A 27,427-nucleotide genomic window follows, 5' to 3' on the forward strand; every position below is an offset into this window, starting at 1 on the left:
CTACGATGCGGAGTTTTTGAGTTGGTTGTGTTTCTAGGTGCCATGTTGTTATATTTGCTGGTGCCCTCTGCTGGTAAATGTAGACGTGCTGAGTTTAACGGGTAACATTGTGTTCATTTGAGTTTGGGTTGTCATCGTGCTAAAGTGGTTTTGAGTTCCTGTAGTTAGTGCGATAACGTGGGTTGTGAAGTATTTTCAGTGAATTATTTAGGCGAATAGCCTAGGAAGAAATTGACTCCTTGCGAGAAAACGTAAAAACTGAAAATTGTGACCGGAGTGTTGCGGCATTTTTTGTAACACAACTAGAAAAAAAAGGAAGACCTTAAAGAATATGGTACCATTGTCTAGGTGAAAGATACGTATGCATGAGACAATACAAATTTAGGCTGAAGTTCTGTAGAAGCCAAACTATTTTATTGTTGCCAGTGCCACATAAGCTTTCTGTATATGTGATTCACACACTTTTAACTTTTGCTGCAGGGTTTTAAAGGTGGAAAGAGAATGTAGCAACGCATCAGGAACATTCGTTATGGTCATATAGTGCAGTATTTGTTTCATGCAGTCCCGCACTGCTAGTATGTTCTTACATCCATGTCTCAATTAATAAAGCACGATAAGATGGGTTGGAATGACACTGACGAAATTACATACAAATAGTGTTTAACAACAGAGATCAAGGTACTGCGGTGTTTGCTACGACTTTAAACAGCTTCTACAACACTAATTTATCACCCAGCAGGAGCTGCAAATCTTTCGGATACTAAAGACGAACGCAAAGTAAAATGATCTCGCGTTCGTAATACGCAGGTATCACAACAGTTCACAGGGAAAAATTCACCCATTACAAATGCAAATACTAATTAAGTCTGTCATATATGGTCATTACACATTTCTACATGATCCCACTCTTTTGCTCTTTAATTTTGGTGAGATGATAACAAATAAATAGGCAAAACGATTTTGGCTTATTTATGCACAGCCTTGACTTATCCGCGTTATTACCGACAGACATTCCTTTACAGAATTAATTATACTAAACGAGTTGATGGAAAATTGCGCTCATTGCAATTAACAAATATCAGATTTTTAAGCTAGACAGAAAAAACACCATGAAACGCGAAAGATAATGTGGATCACAATTTCATTTTTGTTTTTTATGAAAATGTTTTCAATTAACAATTCAGTATTGATATTTTTATTTCTTTAATAATGCGCTATTTCACTAGTGGCATCTGGAAAAATGAAATTCGTACTAATTACTGAATATTTTCGTATTTCTTATTTTTATGACTCACATATCTCCCCTTCTAACATCCTTGATTACGTCTTTGACAGCAGAATACTTCTTTGAACGCTATGCAGAGGAAAACAAAGACGCGTGAATATTTAAGTTTTGGCGGCAGTAGTGTGTTGTTCGCGCATCGTGTAAGGTTTATTGTCGTCGAAGACTAGCAAAATGGCTGGTGTTTTTGGCATTCATGTGGGTAATTCTTCTGCCTGCTTGGCGTATTGTAAGGTTGGTAATGTTTTTCATATTTGTTGTTCACTGAGAACTTCTAATGTGCCAGAAGTGAAGTCATGAACGATTATTTTTCTAGCTCGAATGTATTCGTGAGAAACGTTCTAATAAGATCATATCAATGTAACTTTTACATTATTTTACGTTTTGTTTCTCAGGATGGGAAAGTTGATATTATAGCAGACGACAGTGGCAACAGAATAATGCCTGCAATAGTCGCGTTTGTAGACGGTGAAGAGGTAAGGAAATTTTGTACTAAGCAGCAGTTTATTTGAATAGTGCCCTCTAAGCTGAAATTGCCTGTTACTTCTTAATTTAGTTGGTTTACCACTGTTCCGTAATTCCGCTTCGTGGTCAAAATTTAAGAGATCGAATGTGTTTCAGGCTGTTGGACTCCCAGCGAAGGCAGCTCTTGTTAGAAATGCCACATGTGCTATTGTTCGGAATAAGAAACTCTTAAATGACAGTATTCCTGACGACGAACTTGAGCATCATATAAAGTCAGTGAAATGTAAAATAGTGACCGAAGGAGGCCTGAAATATGAAATCCGAGATGAATACAAGATTGCTGCGTATACCCCAGAAGGAGCCATGACCTGCATATACAAAAAGCTGTTTGGTATGTAGAAATGTTTTTATGCGTAATGCCCCAATCTCATATTCCTACGAGTAGCTAGTATGGTTCAATCCATGTAATCTCACAGGGGGTGAAAATGTGGCTATTTCAGAATTTAATCATATTTGGAACATGGATGCCCACATGTCTCAGTAGTAAAACTGCCAAATAGCACTTTTCTAACTCTTACCATTTTTGATAAATTCAGGTTTGAAGATTCATGGGTGGGTACCCAGTCATTAGTGAGGAACCGGTTTCCGTATTCTCAGACACTTGCTATTCAGTAATGAGGTGACCTACAGACATCAAGTATTTTAGTCATGTACTGTGTGAGTCATTAAGTTGATATATTGCATAAAAAGTAGGATACATCTCTGTTTTTTATGAAAAACGTTGAGAATTGCTCTTTCTCCGTGATGTGCTTTACATGTGTGATTTTTTAAAAATTATAACTTCACAGAGGGAAAAAATGCAGACTTCATCTTACGCACTATAACTCTTTAGTGCTAGCATTAAGTATAAATAACAATGACAAGCTTTTGGCATTTAAATTAGTAGTTCTTACCTTCACTTAAAGATGACTCCATCACAAAAAAAAGGCAAATTTGACGAATTTCAAAGTCCTGTGGGGTACATAGATAATAGAATCGCAATATGATTTTTTGCTGAAATGTTTGTATATCTGTCAGCAATCTTATCTGCAAAGAATACAGGGCATTAATAATAAAAACGTGTATTCCTTGAAAAATTGACCTGTAGGTCAGAACTGTAAACAATTTAGAGCTGAAAACAGTTATGAATCATTTTTCTCAGTTTGTATGTTGTATTTCTCTGTTAAGTGTCTTTCCTGTGTAAAGAATTGAGGGACAATGTGGGTGCACAAATGAGGTGATACATCCATATTCTGTCACTGCAACTTAAAAAGACAAGTTAAATGAAACATAAGAAATGGTGTAAGCAGTAATGAGACACAGTAATAACTTTAAATGTGTACTTATATGTACAGATATAAAAATTTTACAAAGAACATTTTGATAAACAAATTCAAATATAAAGAAGGAAACTAACTTTGAAACCCTTCCACTTTGCATATATCTGTTTTCCTCGACATCTTGATGCAGAAGCAAAATGAGTTCACTTAAATGTGAGAGATATTATTTTTTTCCGAAGTACTTATTGTCATGTTTATACAACTCCTCACTGTGTCTTTGTAATGATGGGAATCTGCCTGACATGTGGCATTGGAGAAGGGGACCCAAACAGCATCTTTCCAAGCTAGCCATGAAGGGAATTGTAAATCAGCAGTAGGCATGCAGTTAATCTCAACATCTTTAAACTCATGTGATGCCTGGGAAATGGGTCCTGTGTGCCAGATTTTGTTGTATTTGAAAGCCACGTTCTGCCTGACTTGCAGCCTTTTCTGCAAACCATTTCATGAGCTCCCATTGTGACACTGCTCCTTTTTTATATGTTGGAAGTCTCTTTATTATAAAGGTGTTAATTATAGTGAGTAGTAATGTGTGGTGCAATCATATTACTGGAAATGTCATTGCTATACTGTACCTGTGTTCTGAGAAACCTTAATGTTATTTGATCTGTGAAGAAGCAGAGCATATTAGCACTCGGTATTGTCTGGAGTGCCCTGTGAACAATGCAACCAATTTTCCGATATAAGGAGCTCCTCACTCAGAAATGTAGAATTCAGCTCGTAGTGGACAGTTTCAAGTTTTTATTATCTGCTCCACCTTTATTGAGTATTGTCAGAGTAACTTCTACTGTTGGTGTCCTAGAGCACATCGGACTTGGAGAAAGAACAATTAAAGAGAGTCATGGTGTAATTGCTGCTCCAGAATGCAGGAGTGGTCAAAAGATGTTACCTGGAATTGTCACAGAAGAAGTAGTGATATCTCACGAAAATGATAATATTTCAAGACTTTGTGCAAGGAATTAAAGACTCCTTCCACTATGGTTCATAACAAGAAGATTCACATAAAATTGCATGAAGGTTTCTTGAAATACAGGTACAGCACAATGACAGTTACAGAAACCCAATTGAAACAAGCATTTCTAGTCATTGCTACTATCACCTTTCTAATGAAGAGACTTCCAATGAATGCAAATGGGAGCACTGTTGCTATGGAAACTCGTGAAAATGCTTTTTGGGAACAATTGCAGGTTGAGCAGAATGTGGCTTTCAAATTCTACAAAATCTGGTACACAAGACACATTTTCCACCAATCACGTGAATTTAAAGATGTTGAGATTAACTATATGCCCCCTACAGATTCACAATTCCTTTCATGGTCCAGTTGGAATGATGCTGTTTGGCTACCCTTTGCCATTGTGACGTCTAAAGCAGATGCCCTATCATTACAAAGACATGGTGCACAGTTTTATAAACATGACAATAAGTGCTTTGGAGAAAAATCATATCTCTCACCTTTAAGTGAACTCATTTCATTTTTGCATCAAGGTATCAAGGAAAACAGTTATATGCAAGGTGTGTGTGTTTTAAAAATGCAGTTTCCATCTTTGTATTTGATTTTTTTATTTTTTTATGAAATTTTTCTTTGTGGAGGTTTTATATCAGCATATACTGGTATATATTCAAAGTTCTTAACGTCTCTCGTTATTGCTTGCTGCTTTTCTTACTTTTCACTGAAGTTTGTTTTTAATTTACAGTAACAGAATAAGAATATATCACCTCATTTGTGCACCAAAGTTATCTATTGTAATTCTTTACACTGAAAAGACAACTAACAATGAAATAATAATAAAAAAATCCCGTGGAGGCCCGGGAAAAGAATAGGCCTCCGGTATGTTGTGCCAGTCGTAAGAGGCGACGAAAAAGAAAAAACCACTAATAGGGCTAACCCCCCTTTTAGTGTGATTAGTTGGTTCAGGATAGAACTAAAGAAGCCTCGGACAAGCGCCGTCATGGTCGGGGATGACGCTTGAACCCTATGCCCGCCCACAATGCTAACGACACTGCTAGCCAACTGGAAAATGATTCAAATCCAAATAGAGGTGTTTTGCAGGATATGCTTCCTGCAACCACCCTAGAAGGAAAACAAAAACAGAGGATGAGATGGTCAGATGAAGTTAATCGACACCTCATGTTCTGTTGTTACCAAGCAACAAACCTAGGAACCAACACAACTGGATACATATCACAAGTATACACAACATTTATCATCAGATACCCAGAATTAAAATTTTTAACAGAACGACGACTAGCTGATCAGATCCGTGTAATAATAAAAAATAACAGGATACCCCAGTCAGAATTAGAAAACATCAAACAACAAGTACAACAAATACTGGAACAAAATGATGTGCAATCAGAAGAAGAAGAAAATACAGTAATGGACTCAAACATCCCAGAGCAAACAAACAAAGGACAACACGCATCAATTAAACAATCAGAGGAAAACTAAATCTTAAGACAGCCAACTGAACAAGCACAAATAGAACACGAAGTGACACACATGTTAGATACAGAAGAAAAAATTCGGCTGACATATATAGAATACAAAGACACAAATACAGACATTAGACCATTCTTGCGTAGACCACCAAATAACCCACAAGTCGAAACAACAATAAAAACTATCAACACAATCATACACAACAAAATAAATGAAAATACAACTATGGAAGAGTTACAACTACTGGTTTATATAGCAGCACTCACTACACTACATATACACACTAGGCAGAGATCAGAACCAACCAACACACAGAAGAAACCCACAAAACCAGCATGGCAACACAGGCTACAGATCAGAATAGAAAAACTGAGAAAAGACATCGGACAGCTAATACAATTTATAAGAAATGAAATGTCAGAAAAAAACGAAAAAGGTTAGGTAAAATCTCACAACAAGATGCGATAGAGCAATTAGATGAAAAGAAGCAGAAATTACAAGCATTGGCCAAACGACTTAGAAGATACAAAAAAAGTGAAAATAGAAGGAAACAAAACCAAACATTCAACACAAACCAAAAGAAATTTTACCAGACAATAGATAACACACACTTTAAAACAGACAATCCACCAAACATAACAGACATGGAACACTTCTGGAGCAACATATGGTCAAACCCCGTACAACATAACAGGCATGCACGGTGGATACAAGCAGAAACAGACACATACAAGATGATGCAACAAATGCCTGAAGTGATAATTTTGCAACATGAAGTCACCCAAGCAATTAATTCTGCTCACAATTGGAAAGCCCCTGGAAAAGATAAAATAGCAAATTTATGGCTAAAGAAGTTCACCTCAACACATTCACATCTAACTAAATTATTTAACAGTTACATTGCAGACCCATACACATTCCCTGATACACTTGCACATGGAATAACTTATCTGAAACCTAAAGATAAAGCAGACACAGCAAACCCAGGTAAATATCGCCCCATAACATGCCTACCAACAATATACAAAATATTAATTTCAGTCATTACACAGAAATTTATGACACATACAACACAGAACAAAATTAGAAATGAAGAACAAAAAGGGTGTTGCACAGGAGCACGAGGATGTAAAGAGCAACCCCCGCAGCAGAGGTGACATATCAAGCTAAAACTAAACAAAGGTCGCTACACTCCACATACATTGATTACCAAAAAGCTTTTGATAGTGTACCCCACTCATGGTTACTACAAATATTGGAAATATACAAAGTAGATCCTAAATTGATACAGTTCCTAAACATAGTAATGAAAAATTGGAAAACCACACTTAATATCCAAACAAATTCAAATAATATCACATCACAGCCAATACAGATTAAGCGTGGAATATACCAAGGAGACTCATTAAGTCCTTTCTGGTTCTGCCTTGCTCTGAACCCACTATCCAACATGCTAAATAATACAAATTATGGATACAATATTACTGGAACATACCCACACAAAATCATACGTTTGCTATACATGGATGATCTAAAACTACTGGCAGCAACAAATCAACAACTCAACCAATTACTAAAGATAGCAGAAGTATTCAGCAATGATATAAATATGGCTTTTGGAACAGACAAATGTAAGAAAAATAGCATTGTCAAGGGAAAACACACTAAACAAGAAGATTACGTATTGGATAACCACAGCGACTGCATAGAAGCGATGGAAAAAACAGATGCCTACAAATATCTAGGATACAGACAAAAAATAGGAATAGATAATACAAATATTAAAGAAGAACTAAAAGAAAAATATAGACAAAGACTAACAAAAATACTGAAAACAGAATTGACAGCAAGAAACAAGACAAAAGCTACAAATACTTATGCTATACCAATATTGACCTACTCATTTGGAGTAGTGAAATGGAGTAACGCAGACCTAGAAGCACTCAATACACTTACACGATCACAATGCCACAAGTATAGAATACATCACATACATTCAGCAACTGAAAGATTCGCATTAAGCAGAAAGGAAGGAGGAAGGGGATTTATCGATATAAAAAAACCTACATTATGGACAGGTAGACAATTTAAGAAAATTCTTTCTAGAATGAGCAGATACTAGCAAAATACACAAGGCAATCACTCATATAAATACATCGGTTACACCACTGCAATTTCATAACCACTTCTACAACCCTTTAGATCACATAACATCAACAGGTACGAAGAAAGTAAATTGGAAAAAGAAAACACTACATGGCAAGCACCCGTATCATCTAACACAGCCACACATCGATCAAGACACATCCAACATCCGAAGAAAAGGCAATATATACAGTGAGACGGAAGGATTCATGATTGCAATACAGGATCAAACAATAAACAACAGATATTACAGCAAGCATATTATTAAAGATCCCAATACCACAACAAATAAATGCAGACTTTGCAAACAACAAATAGAAACAGTAGATCACATCACAAGTGGATGTAAAATACTAGCAAATACAGAATACCCCAGAAGACATGACAATGTAGCAAAAATAATACATCAACAGCTTGGCTTACAACATAAACTTATAAAACATGTTCCCACATACAAGTATGCACCACAAAATGTACTGGAGAATGATGAATACAAATTATACTGGAACGGAACCATAATAACAGACAAAACAACAACACATAACAAACCTGACATCATACTCACCACTAAAAGAAGAAATTAACACAACTAATTGAAATATCCATACCCAATACAACAAATATACGAAAGAAAACAGGAGCAAAAATTGAAAAATACATCCAACTGGCTGAGGAAGTCAAGGACATGTGGCATCAGGATAAAGTTGACATTATACCAAGTATACTATCAACTACAGGAGTCATACCACACAATATCCACCAGTAAATCAATGCAATACAGCTACATCCAGACTTGTATATGCAACTACAGAAATCCGTAATTATTGATACATGTTCAATTACCCGAAAGTTCCTAAATGCGATATAACATACACCGCACAGTTAAAAGGAAGTCACGCTTGATGAAGGTCCGCGTCACTTTCCATTTTTGACCATACATAGCGTCTGAGAAAAGAAAGAAAGAAATAATAACAATAATAATAATAAATTATTATCATTCAGCTCTTACAGCAATAGACAGTCATAAGCGTACATTTCTATATGAACTACTATATCAATGTAATTTAGTTTACATGAAATAGGTAAAACTAGAAATTATATGTTAGAGAGCAGCATTTTCATTTCCAAAACATTTGTCAACTGGGTAAAGAGGTTGTTTACTAGTAGCGTATACAGAAGCGTGTGATTCCACCCGTCTGCTTTGACCCATGAAGTCACAAATATGGCGGAAACGACCGTCCACTATGACTCCAATATGGCGCCTATGACTTCATTACGTACACATAACAAACATGAAAATACATCGAAAAACACATACACACTCTAGGAAATCAATATTGCAATCAAACACTTCCCTTGACCTGTTATCCTTACGACATATCCACATATAGCCATCCCTGGTCAGAGACGCCAAAACTTTAGTAAGTCTCATTGCTTCACAACACACTGAACACTTCACGACTTCAGCCAACAGCCCGCATTGCTGAAGAAATTCTATTAGGGACAATGCACTGTCCCCCATCATCGCAGACAACCAAAAACTGTTGACCTTGTCAGTCATATCCATACCTACCAAAGACATAAGCAAAGAAATTTACCAAAATTTACACATGAACAGAAAAGAAACTACAGTAACGTCAACATAACAAAACCAAAATCATTAATTCATTGAAATATATTCCACTGAAGGCACAGTCACCACTGATACTATACACATGCAATGCTACCACACAAGTGAACCCCATATGCCACATAACACGCTACCCATAAACACACCACCAGAGAGAACCACCGACTGCAACAATACGCCACCTATAAACACGCCACACACGCACACTAAACCAAAAACATCACCTAACATGCAAATACACCACTGGAGACCACCACCGATCACATCAAAACAACACCTACAAACACGCCACTCTCACAAACTAAACTCCGCGCCGTGGTGACATCACACACAACAACAGCCTTATGTCACGAGTCAAAGCCGACAGGTGGGATTGAACGCTTCCGTCGACCCGCTTATACAATTTAGCTTTAAAAATATTAATAGGCAATTCTGTAAAATCTACCCTTGGCCTATTAAACATCCTTAATCCAAAGGCTAGGTAGGAGTTACGTGATTTAGATGATGTGTGGTATGGTATGTCTACATGTGTGCTGTTTCTAGTGTCAAAACTATGTACATCAGTTCTCAGTGTGAAATTAGAAACGTTGTTTCTAACATACAATAAAACATTATAGATGAATAAGTTTACTGTTGTCAGACATTCCAGTTTAATGAACAGAAGTTTACAATGTTCTGTTTTATCAGAATCTGTTATTATTCTTATTACTTTCTTCTGCAACAATAAAATGTCATTTGCTTAACAACTGCTACCCCATTAAAAAATTCCGTATGATATGATATATTGGAAGAAAGCAAAATTTCGTGATCTTGCATAGTTATTTGGAACATATCTTTTTAAATTTGTAGTTATGAATATAATAGAGGGAAACATTCCACGTGGGAAAAATATATCTAAAAACACAGATGATGTGACTTTCCGAACGGAAGTGCTGGCAGGTCGATAGACACGCACACAAACAAACACAAACATACACATGAAATTCAGGCTTTCACAACAAAATGTTGCCTCATCAGGAAAGAGGGAAGGAGAGGGAAAGACGAAAGGATGTGGGTTTTAAGGGAGAGGGTAAGGAGTCATTCCAATCCTGGGAGCGGAAAGACTTACCTTAGGGGGAAAAAAGGACAGGTATACACTCGCGCGCTCTCTCTCTCTCTCTCTCTCTCTCTCTCTCTCTCTGCGCGCGCGCGCGCACACACACACACACACACACACACACACACACACACACACACACACACACACACACACACACACACAGACACGCCTGTGTATGTGGGGATGGATATGTGAGTGTGTGCGAGTGTATACCCCTTTTTTCCCCCTAAGGTAAGTCTTTCCGCTCCCGGGATTGGAATGACTCCTTACCCTCTTCCTTAAAACCCACATCCTTTCGTCTTTCCCTCTCCTTCCCTCTTTCCTGGTGAGGCAACAGTTTGTTGCGAAAGCTTGAATTTCATGTGTATGTTTGTGTGTCTATCGACCTGCCAGCACTTTCGTTCAGTAAGTCACATCATCTGTGTTTTTAGATATAAATTTGTAGTTAAATAAATAACTCTTGAAAAGTCTAGAAAATATATTTTTAATGTGTGGTTTCCAGGCCAATTTATTGTCAGTAAGAACACCTAAAAGTTTTGTAGTTTTTAATTCATGATGGTTAGGAATCTCTTAGAGGCTAAAATTAAGTACCTGTGTTTTACTTTCATTTAGTAAGAAAACATCGCAGTACCCACATCCTGCGAGGCCTCGCTCAGTGAAAACTAACCAATATGCAAAGATGTTTTGTGTTGGCCTTGTAGGTACTGCGATGTTTGCATATGTCTGGTTATGATTAACCAATCATATCCGCTCATCTGGAGATAGATTGAGTCGAAAGTTGATCGAAGGGTAGTGATTTGAAGGGCAAAAGGGAAAAAAGTGCCAAGGCAAGAGCCAAGGGAAAGAAACCTGTGTGATAGTTGGGTCAGATTTTACGAGCAGTAGCAGTTTTCTTGCTGTCTGCAACAGGTCACGCAAGGCTAGATTTTGATTCTAGTGGGTATCTTGCAGGCAGATGCCTTTGATGTTGTGCAGTGGCGTTTCTCGGTGGCTGCAGCTTCTCGGTCAGTGTCAGCATACCAGTAACAGTTAGGTTCATCATCATTTAGTGTCTTGATAGGTTGTATATTGGATTAACAGTGTAGGGCGGTGTTGGCGGTTTCTTTGTGCGATAGTGTGCGAGCTTGTCAGCTTCCCTGTTGTAGCCTGTTGGTCGGCTATAATAGCAACTGGCATATCCAGTCAATGTTGCTGATGATGTCATGTGAGAATTTATAAATAAACACAGATTAGTAATAAAAACAATAAAGGTCTGAACACGGATCCTTGTAGCACTCCAGGCGTAACATAAACCAAATTTGACTTCTCGCTATCAATGCACACAACTTGGTGTGTGCCTCCCTGCGGGTCCGGGGGTTAGAATAGGCCCGAGGTATTCCTGCCTGTCGTAAGAGGCGACTAAAAGGAGTCCCTCCCCCTCAAGGGGGTAGTTAGCGCCTGCGTCCTGAGACGGACGGTTCCACGACCTATATTTGTGGTCATTTTGGTTTTTCACTTCTTCTCATTTCTTCCTTCCATTGTTGGTTCCTTTCTTTGTTCTTCTCCGTCTCACTGTCTTCCTTGCCTCTTTCTCCTTGCCTTCTTCAGTCTCCGTCTCGACGTTTGAGACAGTCTGTCCTCTCTCTCCCTCTCTCCCTTCTTTTTCCTCTTCTTCCTTCCTCCCAGTGCGCGCCTGAAGGCCGACCCACGCGTTCGCACGCATAGCCGGTGACGGGGTAACGCGTAACTCCCCGCCCTGGGTAGACAAGTAAGGCACGCACGTACCCCCTGGTACAGGCCAGGCCCAGGGAGGGGTGATTGCCTGAGCTGATACCTTCTGACCATGCCGATTGGTCCCTCTGTCTGTTTCTCGGGAGGTGTGACCTGAGGTGTAAATATTCACCTAAGGCGGGAGTGCCCTCTGAGAGGGTCCCCACTAGGAAGGAGCGTGCCATCGGAGACGCTGGCAATCATGGGGGATTCCTCCGCAATGGATTTCTCTTCTTCTCTCTCAACTTCTGCCCACAAACGGAAACTTGACCAGCCACCAGTGACAAAAGTACTACCGCCTGCCCCACAGTTTGTGGTAGTTTCTCGATCTGAGGACGGAAAGGATTTTTCCTCTGTCAACCCTTTCGTTATCTAGAAGGGCGTAGATGCCATAGCCGGATCGGTCAAGTGTTGTACCAGGTTGCGTAATGGTACCTTGTTACTAGAAACTGAGAGCGCCTTTCAGGCACAAAAACTGCTTCGGGCCACACTCCTGTACACATTCCCTGTCCGGGTGGAGGCTCACCGCACTTTGAATTCGTCTCATAGTGTTGTTTATACTAGATCACTCGACGGATTGACTGACGAGGAGATTCAGTCTTTCCTCGCTGAGCAGGGCGTGACGGCTGTCCGTAGGGTCATGAAAAATGTCAACAATGACCTTGTACCGACCCGGACACTTTTCTTGACCTTTGATAGTGTTCAGCTGCCGTCGCGCATCAAAGCGGGCTACGAGGTTATTTCTGTTCGCCCCTATGTCCTGACACCTACGCGCTGCTACCAGTGTCAGCATTTTAATCACACTCGCCAGTCTTGTTCCAGTGCGGCTAAATGTGTCACTTGTGGCAGGGATGTCCATGAGGGTGACTGCCCACCTCCGTCTCCTCGTTGTGTGAACTGTCATGGTGACCATGCAGTGTCCTCCTGCAACTGTCCCATCTACAAGGAAGAACGCTGTATCCAAGAAATTCGGGTCAAAGAGAAAGTGTCCACCTCGGCTGCTCGCAAGCTATTTGCTAGTAGGAAACCCACGCTGCTCCCAGCGGGGAGATACAGTACTGTCCTTGCCTCTCCTCAGACTACCAGGGAGGTGGCGACACAGACATGCGATGTGACCTTCAGCACCACGGTCGTCCGTTCGGCCAGTGCTAAGATCGCGCGGTCGATGTCTCCTCTTCCTCCCGTCACCCCTCAGACACAAGCACCTTCATCAGCTTCTGCCAAGACGAAGACCCAGAAGTCAGATGCACAGGCCTTCAAGAAGGAACCGTCCCGTGCAGACTTCCTACGTACCTCGAACTCCCAGCCATCGACCAGTACTTCAACTAAACGACCTTCCAAGAAGGCTCATAGGAAGCACAGTTCTCCTTCTCCGCCACGGCACATTTCTTCTCCTGCGCCACCCAGCAGTTGCCGCCCCAGGCCGTCATCCCTTTCGCCTGGCCGCACCGCTGGTAGCCGAACATCTGGCTGTTCACCTGCAGAGGAAGCTCCCCCTCTTGGCCATCTTGTTAAGATGGCCGATGAACCTATAGAACCAATGGACGACGACTGTCGGCCTACTGATAGCGGCGGCAGAGCTCGCTCGAAGCCAGGCCCTCAGCGGCCTTCAAGGTGACCCCTTCTTTCATCTTCCTTTTCTTCTCACGATGGCACTTATTCACTGGAATATTCGCAGCATTCGCTCGAACCAAGAGGACTTAAAGTTGCTGCTCCGCTTGCACTGTCCGCTCGTCATAGCCCTCCAGGAAACGAAGCTACATCCATGCGATCAAATTGCCTTGGCACACTACACCTCTGTGCGTTTTGACCTACACCCTGTGGTAGGTATTCCGGCTCATGGAGGGGTTATGTTGCTGGTCCGGGATGATATTTACTACGATCCCATCACATTGCACACCGGCCTGCAGGCAGTTGCCATCCGAATTACTCTCCCCACTTTTACATTTTCCATTTGTACCGTTTACACTCCATCGTCGTCTACCGTTACCAGGGCAGACATGATGCAAATTACTGCTCAGCTACCTGCACCATTTTTGTTAATTGCAGACTTCAATGCCCACCATCCCCTTTGGGGCTCTCCAGCATCCTGCCCGAGGGGCTCCCTGTTAGCAGACCTTTTCAACCAGCTCAATCTTGTCTGCCTCAATACTGGCGCCCCTACTTTTCTTTCGGACACATCTCACACCTATTCCCATTTAGACCTCTCTATATGTACTCCCCAACTTGCATGCCGGTTTGAGTGGTATGCACTTTCTGATACATATTCGAGCGACTACTTCCCGTGTGTTATCCATCTCCTGCATCTTACCCCCTCTCCGTGCTCAACTAGTTGGAACATCTCCAAAGCAGACTGGGGGCTCTTCTCTTCCAGGGCGACCTTTCAGGATCAAACCTTCACAAGCTGCGATAGTCAGGTCGCACGCCACATGGAAGTCATTCTCACTGCTGCTGAATATTCCATCCCTCACACTACTTCTTCTCCACATCGCGTACCGGTCCCCTGGTGGACCGCAGCATGTAGAGACGCTTTACATGCTTGTCGACGTGCTTTATGCACCTTTAAACGCCACCCTACAGTGGCGAATTGTATCAATTATAAATGATTACGTGCGCAGTGTCATCGTATTATTAAAGAAAGCAAGAAAGCCAGCTGGGCTGCTTTCACAAGCACCTTCAACAGTTTTACTCCTTCTTCTGTTGTCTGGGGTAGCCTGCGCCGGCTATTTGGCACCAAGGTCCACTCACCAGTTTCTGGCTTGACGGTCGCAAATGACGTCCTTGTGGCCCCTGAGGATGTCTCCAATGCCTTCGGCCGCTTTTTCGCAGAGGTTTCGAGCTCCGCTCATTACCACCCTGTCTTCCTCCCCCGAAAACAGGCAGAGGAGGCTAGGCCACCTAACTTCCGCTCCTCGAATCGTGTAAGTTATAATGCCCCATTCACCATGCGGGAACTCGTAAATGCACGTGCCCGGTCACGGTCCTCCACTCCAGGGCCTGATTCTATTCACATTCAGATGCTGAAGAACCTTTCTCCTGCGGGTAAAGGTTTACTTCTTCATACTTACACTCGCGTCTGGATTGAGGGAGATGTTCCCGCATGCTGGCGCGAGTCTATTGTTGTACCGATTCCTAAGCCGGGGAAGGACAAGCACTTGCCTTCCAGTTATCGACCCATCTCGCTTACCAGCTGTGTCTGTAAGGTGATGGAGCGAATGGTTAACTCTCGTTTGGTTTGGATGCTCGAATCTCGACGCCTACTTACCAATGTACAATTTGGATTTCATAGGCGCCGCTCTGCTGTTGACCATCTGGTTACCTTGTCGACCTTCATTATGAATAACTTCTTGTGGAAGCGCCCGACCACGGCTGTGTTCTTTGATTTGGAGAAGGCTTACGACACCTGTTGGAGGGCGGGCATTCTTCGCACCATTCATACATGGGGCCTTCGCGGTCGCCTCCCACTTTTTATTTGTTCCTTTTTAATGGATCGACAGTTCAGGGTATGTGTGGGTTCTGTCCTGTCAGACACCTTTCGCCAGGAGACTGGGGTGCCACAGGGCTCAGTTTTGAGCGTCGCTCTCTTCGCCATAGCGATCAATCCAATAATGGATTGCCTCCCAGCTGATGTATCAGACTCCCTTTTCGTGGACGATTTTACCATCTATTGCAGCGCGCCGTGTACATGTTTCCTGGAGCGCTGTCTTCAGCGTTCTCTTGACCGTCTTTACTCCTGGAGTGTCGCCAATGGCTTCTGTTTTTCTGCCGAGAAGACGGTCTGTATTAATTTCTGGCGCTACAAAGAATTTCTCCCACCGTCCTTACGACTCGGTCCTGTTGCTCTCCCATTCGTGGAGACAACAAAATTTTTAGGTCTTACATTTGACAGGAAACTTAGCTGGTCTCCACATGTGTCATATTTGGCTGCCCGTTGTACCTGTTCTCTACATGTCCTCCGTGTTCTCAGTGGTATGTCATGGGGAGCGGATCAAACCGTCCTACTTCGCCTATATCGGTCGATCGTCCGCTCCAAGCTGGATTATGGGAGCTTCGTATACTCCTCTGCACGGCCGTCCATCTTATGCCGCCTCAACTCCATACAACATTGGGGTTTACGTCTTGCGATCGGAGCGTTTTATACTAGTCTTGTCGAGAGTCTTCATGCCGAAGCCGGTGAATTGCCACTCACCTACCGGCGCGATATACTACTTTGTCGGTTTGCCTGTCGGCTACTGTCAATGCCCGACCACCTGTCTTATCGTTCCTTTTTTGACGACTCTCTCGACCGTCAATACTGGTTGTATGTCTCTGCCCTGCTACCCCCTGGAGTTCGCTTTCGTCGCCTCCTTCAACACCTTGATTTTTCACTCCCTGCAACCTTTAGAGTGGGCGATAGCCACACGCCACCTTGGCTCCAGGCTCAGGTTCGCGTTCACCTTGACTTCAGCTCGCTCCCAAAGGAGGTTACCCCCGGTTCGGTATACCACTCCCGTTTTGTCGAACTTCATTCGAATTTCATTAATATGACCTTCATTTATACAGGTGACTCTAAGACCAATGATGGGGTCGGGTGTTCTTTTATTGTCGGGGCACAAAGTTTCAAATACCGGCTCCATGGCCATTGTTCGGTCTTCACAGCTGAGCTCTTTGCTGTCTACCAGGCTGTTCTTTACATCTGCCGCCACCGACATTCTGCTTATGTCATCTGCTCCGATTCCCTGAGCGCCATCCAGAGCCTCAGTGATCCATATCCGGTTCATCCTTTCGTGCACCGGATCCAACGCTCTCTTCAGCAGCTGGTGGACGACGGTTCTCCGGTTAGCTTTATGTGGGTTCCTGGCCAGGTCAGTATCCCTGGGAATGAAGCTGCAGATGCCGCAGCCAAGGCTGCGGTCCTCCAGCCTCGGACAGCTTCTTGTTGTGTCCTTTCATCAGATTGTAGCAGGGTCATTTGTCTGCGCATTTTATCGCTGTGGCATGCCGATTGGGCTGCACTTAAGAACTCTTTTGTGGATACGTGCGTAGCGAGCACGGGACCCCGAGCTAATATGGCCCTCCTTCCTTTCCGGGCTGCATACCTTCCTTTTCCGCATCCTTCCCTATCCCCCGTCTTCGCCCCCCCCCCCCCCTCCCCTCACCTCTGGCTCTTTCCTTTCCTTTCTCCCCCTCTGGGAGTATGGTTTGTGCCTACGTCCGGAGATGGACACTCGTAAATGTAATGCATTCTTCGCCTTCTCTGCTTGTATGTCTTCATCCTTCCTTTGTCCTTCTCTTTTCCTTAGCTCTTCTCTTTACCCTTTTCTCCGCTGCGGCATTTGAAACGTCTCTTCTTTCCTTTCCCTTTCTTTGTTTTTCCCTTTCTCTTTCTTCCTCCCTGTGTGTGTCTGAAGGCCGACCCACGCATTTTCGTGCGTAGCCGGTGCCGGGGTAATGCGTAATTCCCCGCCCCGGTTAGACAGGAAGGACACGTACGTACCCCCTGGTAACAGCCAGGTCCAGGGAGGGGTGATTACCCGAGCTGATACCTTCCGAAAGTGCCGATTGGTCTCTCCATCCGTTTGTCGGGAGGTGTGAACAATCACCTAAGGCGGGAGTGCCCTCAGAGAGGGCCCCCACAAGGGAGGAGCGCGCCATCGGAGACGCCGGTAATCGTGGGGAATTCTTCTGCAATGGTTTCCTCACCTTCCACTATGTCTGCTCACAAGCGTAAGTTCACTGAGTCTCAGCCACAGACAGTTCTTCCATCGTTGCCACAGTTCCTTGTTGTTTCTCGGTCTGATGAAGGTCATGACTTCTCCATGGTCAACCCTTTCATTATTCAGAAAGGTGTCGACGCAATTGCGGGTCCTGTAAAGTCTTGTTCCAGATTACGGAATGGCACCTTGTTGTTAGAAACAGTCAGTGCCCTCCAGGCACAAAAATTGCTGCGTACTTCACTTCTCCACACCTTCCCTGTCCACATGGAACCGCACCGTACTTTAAATTCCACGCGTGGAGTCGTTTATACACGCTCCCTCGATGGATTGTCTGACGATGAAATTCAGCACTACCTGTCTGACCAGGGTGTAACGGCTGTTCATAGAGTTATGAAAAGGGTTGACATGAACATCATTCCAACCCGCACTGTCTTCTTGACATTTGACAAAGTTCAACTCCCATCCAAAATCAAAGCAGGCTATGAGATAATTTCCGTTCGCCCTTACGTCCCAAACCCTACGCGTTGCTATCGATGTCAGCGGTTCAATCACACCAGCCAGTCCTGTTCCAATCTGGCCAAATGTGTTACGTGTTGCAAGGATGCCCATGAGGGTGCTTGTCCACGTCCATCCCCTCGCTGCATCAACTGTATGGGTGACCACGCTGCTTCCTCTCGAGATTGCCCCATTTTTAAAGACGAAAAGCTCATCCAGGAAATAAGAGTGAAGGAAAAGCTGTCAACCTTTGCTGCTCGAAAATTATTCGCCAGTCGACAGCCCACCATGCCTCAGACAGGAAAATACAGCACTGTCCTTGCTTATCCTCGGCCAACAAAGGAGGCGGCCACGCAGACTTGCGACCTCACCTTTAGTGCCACGGTCGTCAGATCGGCCAGCGCAAAGATCGCCCGTTCAGCCTCACCACTTTCGCCTGCCCACTCTATGGCTCACTCTTCATCGGGTTCTGCTAAATCTCGAGCCCAAAAGTCAGACACCAAGACTTCGAAAAAAGAGCGTACTCATGAAGATTTTTTACGTACCCCAACTTCACAACCATCGGTTCCTCCTTCATCTAAACATCATATTTCCAAGAAGGCTAATAAGAAACCCAGTTCATCTCTTTCTCCGCCAAGGCGTGTCTCATCTACAGCACCACCTGGCGGAAATCGCTCTCGGCCGTCTTCTGTGTCGCCGAGACGCACTGCTGGCAACCAATCAACCGGCCGATCGCTGGTGGCAGGAGCTGCTACTGAACAACCTATGGATCAGGATCTTCTGCCTTCGGCTGAATGCCATTCCATGCTGTCGGTCGCAAGCTCTGAGCAGTCATTGAGTTGACGGCAACCTTGGTCACATTCCTCCATTTTCTGTTCACCCTATGTCCATTATCCACTGGAATATCCGCAGCATTCGAGCCAATCGGGATGAATTGTCGATCCTCTTACGATCCTACTCGCCGGTCATCTTCTGTCTTCAGGAAACAAAGCTGCGTCCCCATGACCGCTTTGTTCTCCCCCATTTTCAGTCCGTCCGATTTGATCTCCCCTCTGTTGAAGGCACTCCAGCCCATGGAGGACTCCTGATTCTTCTCCATGATACTCTCCATTAATCACCCAATCCACTTAAACACTTCCTTCCAAGCTGTCGCTGTCCGTCTTTTCCTTCCTGGATATACCTTTTCTCTTTGTACTGTATACATTCCATCATCCACACCAATGGCACGAGCTGATCTCCTTCATCTTCTTGGTCAGCTTCCACCTCCCTATTTGCTGGTTGGGGACTTCGATGCCCACCACCCGCTTTGGGGATCTCCACATCCTTGTCCACGTGGCTCACTATTGCTAGATGTCTTCCACCAAGTGGATCTAGTTTGCCTCAACACTGGGGTCCCTACATTTTTGTCTGCCTCCATGACAAATTTCTCTCATTTGGACCTTTCGGTCGGTACTGTTCCGCTAGCTCGGCGCTTCGAATGGTTCGTCCTTGATGATACACACTCGAGTGATCACTTTCCATGTGTCCTTAGACTGCAGCCTCAACTGCCCTATATGCGCCCGCGACGCTGGAAGTTTGCCCAAGCCGATTGGACACTTTTTTCGTCTCTAGCGACATTCGATGACCGTCACTTTCCTAGCGTCGACGATGAGGTCACACATACTATCGACGTTATTCTTACAGCTGCGGAACGTTCAATACCACGCACCTCCGAATTGCCACAGCGCCCCCTAGTTCCTTGGTAGAACGAGGCATGCCGTGACGCAATACGTGAGCGGCGACGTGCTCTTCGCGTTGTCCGCCACCATCCTACTTTGGCCAACTCTATCCGCTATAAGCAGTTCCGTGCGCGATGTCGTTGCGTCATCCGCAATAGCAAGAAGGCAAGCTGGAAATTCTTTATTAGCTCATTTAACACCTTCACTCCCTCCTCGGAAGTTTGGAGTCGGATTCGACGGTTATCAGGCGCGCCTAGTTTCTCCCCGGTCTCTGGGCTCACTGTCGCGTGTGATACGTTAGTGGACCCCGTCGCAATTTCTAGCTCCTTGGGTAAACACTTTGCTGAGATTTCAAGCCCTTCAAATTACCCGCCAGCGTTTTTCCCGAGGAAACATGCAGCGGAAGTGCAACCTCTTGCTTTCTTCTCTCAAAATCACGAAAGCTATAATACTGTTTTGTCCATGCGGGAACTCCAACATGCACTCTATTCTTCTCGCTCCTCCGCCCCAGGACCGGATGGTATCCACATCAAAATATTGCTGCATTTATCAACCCATAGTCTGCGTTACCTCCTTGGCCTTTATAATCGAATTTGGACCGACAGTACTTTTCCCAGACGATGGCGGGAAGCTATCGTCATTCCTGTTCCGAAACCTGGAAAGGACAAACATCTCCCCTCTAGCTATCGCCCCATTTCTCTCACGAGTAGTGTATGTAAGGTTTTGGAGCGTATGGTGAATTGCCCTTTAGCTTGGTGGCTGGAATCCCGCAGTCTTTTAACACCTGCCCAATGCGGTTTCCGAAAGCATCGTTCTGCAGTTGACCATCTTGTTTCTCTCTCCACTTATATCATGAACAATTTTCTCCGGAAACGCCAAACGGTAGCAATATTTTTTGATCCGGAGAGAGCATACGATACCTGTTGGAGGACAGGCATCCTCCGCACACTGTTCTCTTGGGGCTTTCGAGGCCGGCTGCCCCTTTTTCTTCGCGAATTTATGGCAGAGCGCACATTTAGGGTGCGGGTGAACACTACTCTCTCCCGTACTTTCTCCCAAGAAAACGGGGTACCCCAGGGCTCCGTGCTAAGTGTTGTACTGTTTGCTATTGCCATAAATCCAATTATGGATTGTCTCTTTCCTGATGTCTCGGGCTCCCTCTTAGTGGACGATTTTGCGATCTACTGCAGCTCTCAACAGACCAGCCTTCTTGAACGACGTCTTCAAGGATGTCTCGATCGCCTCTACTCTTGGAGCACCGAAACCGGCTTCCGTTTTTCTCCCAGTAAGACCGTTTGTGTTAATTTTTGGCGACATAAGGAGTTTCTTCCACCCTCCTTACATCTAAGACCTGTCTACCTTCCATTTTCGGACGTCGCTAAATTCTTGGGTCTTATGTTTGACAGAAAACTGTGCTGGTCCTCCCACGTTTCCTATCTTTCGGCTCGCTGTCTGCGATCGCTCAACACCCTCCGTGTCCTGAATGGTACGTCCTGGGGAGCAGACCGAGTGATCCTTCTCCGCCTCTATTGCGCCTTAGTGCGCTCGAAATCGGACTATGGAAGCATAGTTTACTCCTCTGCTCGGCCGTCTATTCTTTGTCGTCTCGACTCTGTCCACCACCGAGGATTACGTTTAGTGTCCGGAGCTTTTTACACCAGCCCTGTGGAAAGCCTTTATGCTGAGACTGCTGAACCTCCGCTGTCCAATTGGCGAGCAGTCCTTCTGAGTCGTTATGCTAGCCATCTGTCTTCCATGCCTGCTAATCCAGCCCATGACATTTTTTTCAACACCTCCTTTGATGTAGGGTATGCAGGCCGCCCCTCCTCCCTACTACCACTGGGAGTCCGCTTTCGTCAACTGCTCCATTCTCTTTCCTTCCGCTTTCCTAAAACCTTCCTGACAACTTGGGGTACAGCACCGCCTTGGCTCCGTCCCCGGATCTGCCTGCTCCGTGACCTTTGTCAATTTCCCTAGGATGGTACCCCTTCTCTTGTTTATCGTCGGGCATTTGCTGCTCTATGTGCACAAATGAAGGAAGCCACATTTATTTACACTGATGGCTCGAAAACATCGTTAGGTGTAGGGAGTGCCTATATTGTTGGCGACACCCTAAATCAATTTCGGCTTCCTGACCAGTGTTCGGTTTATACTGCGGAGCTTTACGCTGTTCTCCAGGCTGTCCACTACATCCACCGCCATCAGCGGATACAGTATGTTATCTGCTCAGATTCTCTCAGCTCTCTCCTCAGTCTCCTAGCTCTTTACCCTGTGCATCCTCTGGTCCACTGGATTCAGGACTGTCTGCGCTTGCTCCACCTGGGGTCGTCTCGGTGGCGTTCGTCTGGCTCCCGGGACACGTTGGTATCTGTGGAAATGAGGCGGCTGATATTGCGGGCGAGGCTGCAGTCTCTCTTCTTCGGCCAGCTATTCAATCGATTCCCGTCGCCGATCTACGGAGCGTTTTATGTCATCGTGTTGTTCTTTTATGGCACGCAGATTGGTCGACACTTCTCCATAATAAATTGCGGGACGTGAAAGCTCTTCCTTGTGCTTGGACCTCTTCCTCCCGAACGCATCGTCGGGAGGAGGTAATTTTAACTAGACTCCGGATAGAGCACTGTCTTTTTAGCCATAGACATCTTTTAAGCGGCGATCCCTACGCACTCTGTCCCCACTGCTCTCAGCTTTGGACGGTAAGACACCTTTTAATTGAGTGCCCCCATTTTACTCCGTTACGCGCCTGTCTACAGTTGTCGCCTGATATATCGTCAATTTTAGCAGATGACACGCGCTCGGCCGTTCGCGTTCTCAAGTTTATTAGTGCCAATGAAATGACGTCAGTCATTTGACGCTTTTTTTTGGACAACCAACCCCTTTCTGTAGTGGATTTTTAAGCCTTTCTTCTGCTTTTAATTTCTCCAATTTTTTGAGTTTCGTTCCCACTGCTGCTGGTTTCCATTTTCGGTTTTTACTGTTTCCTAAGTCACGGACCGGGCGCTAATGACCATAGCAGTTTTGCGCCCTAAAAAAAAAAAAAGGCTTCGGCCCTTAAAACCTCTTCCTGCGGCTTGGACGTCCTCCTCACACCCTTCTCGGCAGGAGGAGGTCGTTATGGCCCTGTTACGAATTGGACACTGCCGGTTCAGCCATCGCCATCTGCTGACGGCTGCGCCGGCGCCGTTCTGCCCATGTGGGCAATTGCTGACGGTCCGCCACATTTTAACGTCCTGTCCGGATTTTAATATACTGCGTCTTGATCTTGGCCTGCCATGTAATCTAGATGCCATTTTAGCGAATGACCCAGGAGCAGCTGCTCGCGGTCTTCGTTTTATCAACTTGTCTAAGGGCATTTGATTATGCTGTTTTTTTAATCCTATGCCTGTCAATCTGTGTTTTATCGTGTTTTCCCTTTTAGTTGCTGTTTTAAACTTGTGCCTCGTGGTGCATTCCTAACGTAGTCTGGGCGCTAATGACTATTGACGTTGTGCGCCCTAAAACCACCAAAAAAAAAAAAACTTGGTGTGCAGTTCTCTAGCAAAGATTGAAACATATTTAAGCTGTTGCCATCAAAACCATAGTAGAATAGCTTATTCAACAAAGTATCATGCTCTGTACAGTCAAAGCTCTGCTCAGGTACAGAATGTAGCTTGGGAATACCCCTTAGCCTCGAACAAATTTTACTAGAGAATCCATTCCATCAGTTGTGGATTTACTTTTTCTAAATCCAAATTATCTGTCACTAATTGTATCCAATTTATCCAAGTAAACACTAACTTGGAAGAAAGGACAGATTGCTGCTTACCATAAGGAAGATACATTAAGTTGCAGACAGGCACAGTTAAAAGACAGCCTTCATCAGTAAGAGAGACACACAAACATCGTTCACACACACACAAGGAAGCACACGTGACCGCCAACTCCAACCTCTCGAGCCAGAATGCTGGAGTTGGTGACTGTGTGTGTGTGTGTGTGTGTGTGTGTGTGTGTGTGTGTGTGTGTGTGTGTGTGTGGTTATATATATTCCTACCTGCAGTTTCCATTGTTTGATGATAAACACTAACTTGATCATAAAAAATTTTATAGAGTACAGGGATTATGGATATAGGCCTACGACTAGCGGGACTGTTCTTTTTGCCTTTTTTATATATAGGCACAACTCCAGAAATTTCTAGTAGATCAAGAAACTTACTATCACCTAGACATATATTTTCACAGTAAGTTAGGGGATAAATTATACAGTCAATAACGTCTTTCAACAAATTGCAAGACAGTTTATAGGTATCAACACTAGCTTAGCTTTTGAAATTTTTCACTATTTTCGGAATGGTTTTTGGACATTCTTCCGTGTAAGTAAACATGCCCAGGGGATGCTTTTCGAACCAGTTATCCATTATACTAAGTGCATTTTCATGGAGGTTTGTTTGTGGTACTACTAATATTTTCAATAGATTGGATGCAAAATTTATTAAATTCTTCTTGGGTTATGGCAATATCATTTTGTTTGGTGTGTACAATAGAGTTGATGGCTTTTTATGTTTGTTATGGGACTTTTCAGTTTGCTATATTATGTAGTTCATTTGCTTCATCGATTACCTATCTATACTTGTATATAGGCACAATAAAAAAACACACACAAACACACACACACACACACAAAATTTCGAGCTTTCGCAATCCACGGTTGCTTCGTCAGGAAAGAGTGAAGGAGAGGGAAAGATGAAAGGATATGGGTTTTAAGGGAGAGGGTAAGGAGTCATTCCAATCCCACGAGCGGAAAGACTTACCTTAGGGGGAAAAAAGGACAGGTATACACTCGCGCGCGCGCACACACACACACACACACACACACACACACACACACACACACACACACACACACACACACACACACACACACACATATCCATCCACACATATACAGACACAATCAGACATATTTAAAGGCAAAGAGTATGGGCAGAGATGTCAGTCAGCCTTTAAATATGTCTGCTTGTGTCTGTACATGTGCGGATGGATATATATGTGTGTGTGTGTGTGTGTGTGTGTGTGTGTGTGTGTGTGTGTGTGTGTGTGTGTGTGTGTACCTGTCCTTTTTTCCCCTTAAGGTAAGTCTTTCCGCTCCCGGGATTGGAATGACTCCTTACTCTCTCCCTTAAAACCCACATCCTTTCATCTTTCCCTCTCCTTCCCTCTTTCCTGACGAAGCAACCGTGGGTTGCGAAAGCTTGAAATTTTGTGTGTGTGTTTGTGTGTGTTTTTTTATTGTGCCTATCTACCAGCGTTTTCCCGCTTGGTAAGTCATGGAATCTTTGTTTTTAATATATTTTTCCCATGTGGAATGTTTCTTTCTATTTTATTTATACTTGTATATACCTTTATACCTATATATACCTTTAGCATACAATACTTTATGCAGTTCAGGATAATTTTTATATTTGCACCAGAATACATTATGACAGTATCTTTCAATTGCCCTAACTCTGGAGTACACCATTCCTTTTTTTTAAGCTGCTACTAATATTCCTGTAATTTTTCCAGAGGAATGTTGCTTTCAAACATATTTAAAAATGCAGAGAAAAACTCAGTGAAAACAATATCAGAGGAACAACGTTGAAGCCTACTGAAAAGGGAGTCCCAGTTTTAAAAAGTGAGGGCATGTCTAAACCTATCAATCTTCTCTTTACTAATTGCTCTAGTAGTCACAGTTTTAGATTTTGGTTTGGAGGTGTTGGAAGTTACAATACTACGTCTAATAAATACTGCATCATGATTGAGAAAGAGACACTAATTACATTAGAGGACATAAAAGTTCTCTTAATATTTGTAAATATATTACCAAGACAGGTAGGGCCTCTTGTAGGTTTACAGTTAACATACAAAAGGTTAAATTGTTGAAGCACATGTTTGAGCTCAGTCACAGTTTTTTTGTGCTGCAGTATGTCAAAACTTGAACTGACATCCCCACTGATGAGAATTTGTCTGTTTCCCATTTTGGTATAGTACAGATGTACATTAAGAGGTCATCAGTGGCCTGTACACTACTCCTACATCTAGATCAAGACTCTGTTACTAGATGTGATATTTCCAATTGCATTAATGCATTTCAACACAAAGGGTGTTGAGATATGACCTACCACAGTTTGGCCCAAGAGATGTTTTTATGTGTATTGCTACCTCCTCCTCCCCCCCCCCCCCCACCTCCCCCATGCAAGTGATGAAGACGAGTCCTCTATTATACCAACTAGGTAATGTGTAATCATTCAGTACTTTGTACCTGAGCCCTTCCTTATTACACCAATGTTCACTTAAATATAAAATGTCCAACATGTTTTCATTTGAAAAATCATTAACTATTAGATTTGTATCTGCCATACCTTGAACATTGAGGTAGCCTGTCCTAAACTCTACTTTTGGCATTACTTTTTTCGTATATACTTAATTGACGTAGGCCAATGTTACTATGTAAAAGTTGATCAGGTTGTGTTCATGTGACACTGGAACATCCAACCTGGTCTAATCCTGTAAGTTTCTTATCTCAGTTGAAACATAACCCAGAGTATTGATCTGTCTTCCTACCTAAGTTTATCCAATAATATTCTTAGACTTGCATCACTTAAAACACATTTACCTAGTTTGTTGAGATGTTGGCCATGCTTGGTATGCCAAACTCTGCGGTAACTACTAGTGTTAGGTAAGGAAACATTCCTAAAGTGTTTACAGATAGCTTTGTACTTCTTCTTGGTTTGCTCCACTTCCTTAGTCACACATGACTACTGAGGCAAATCATGTTGATGAAGCACATCGATGATAATCATATTGGTGTGGGTTAACACTTAGTGTCTTCTTCATTGTCAATGTAGCTGTCTTCCTCTCATTTCCACTGATGATGTTCGCTCCAGCCATTACAACTACAAAGTCTTTGTCCTTGGGGGCTGTGCTGTCTTTCTTAATAGATGTTGAAACATCTTGCAAACCAGCCCCTAATTTAACAATTCCTTCTATTTTAAACTCTTCCGGCACAGAAGGTCCACTTTCCATGAACATAACTGATAATCCTTGTGCATGACTGTCTGTGTTAATCTTGATTTTACATTTCTTCTTATATACTAGTTTGCTATTTACTAAGTTTTGAGTGTCTTGCATTGCCTTATCAGATGAGCGTGCTGATGCAATTTCAATATCATCCATGTTTTGCAATGAATTGTGTTTGTTGTTAATTGATAGAACAAAATCCTTCTCATGTTGATGGGTTTGTAAGGACTCCTCTTTGATTTCATAGTTTCCCATGCTCTGCTGGACCTGTTATTGTGAGTTATTAAAGTCCTAACC

The 27,427-nt window shown here is 43.4% G+C and overlaps 1 protein-coding gene across 1 annotated transcript in view; it reads left to right on the forward strand.

The window, feature by feature from the left end:
* The first annotated feature begins 202 nt into the window (after positions 1-202).
* The window catches only part of LOC124555534 (heat shock 70 kDa protein 14-like), a 150,019-nt gene continuing 122,794 nt past the window's right edge, over positions 203-27,427 (forward strand). The window contains exons 1-4 of the mRNA XM_047129489.1: positions 203-334; positions 1,336-1,516; positions 1,678-1,758; positions 1,904-2,138. Of these exons, the coding sequence (XP_046985445.1) occupies positions 1,457-1,516; positions 1,678-1,758; positions 1,904-2,138 (376 nt within the window). The 5' untranslated portion in view covers positions 203-334; positions 1,336-1,456. The remainder of the gene's footprint in view (positions 335-1,335; positions 1,517-1,677; positions 1,759-1,903; positions 2,139-27,427) is intronic.

The sequence above is a fragment of the Schistocerca americana genome, chromosome X (genome assembly GCF_021461395.2).
Source record: "Schistocerca americana isolate TAMUIC-IGC-003095 chromosome X, iqSchAmer2.1, whole genome shotgun sequence".
NCBI lineage: Eukaryota > Metazoa > Arthropoda > Insecta > Orthoptera > Acrididae > Schistocerca > Schistocerca americana.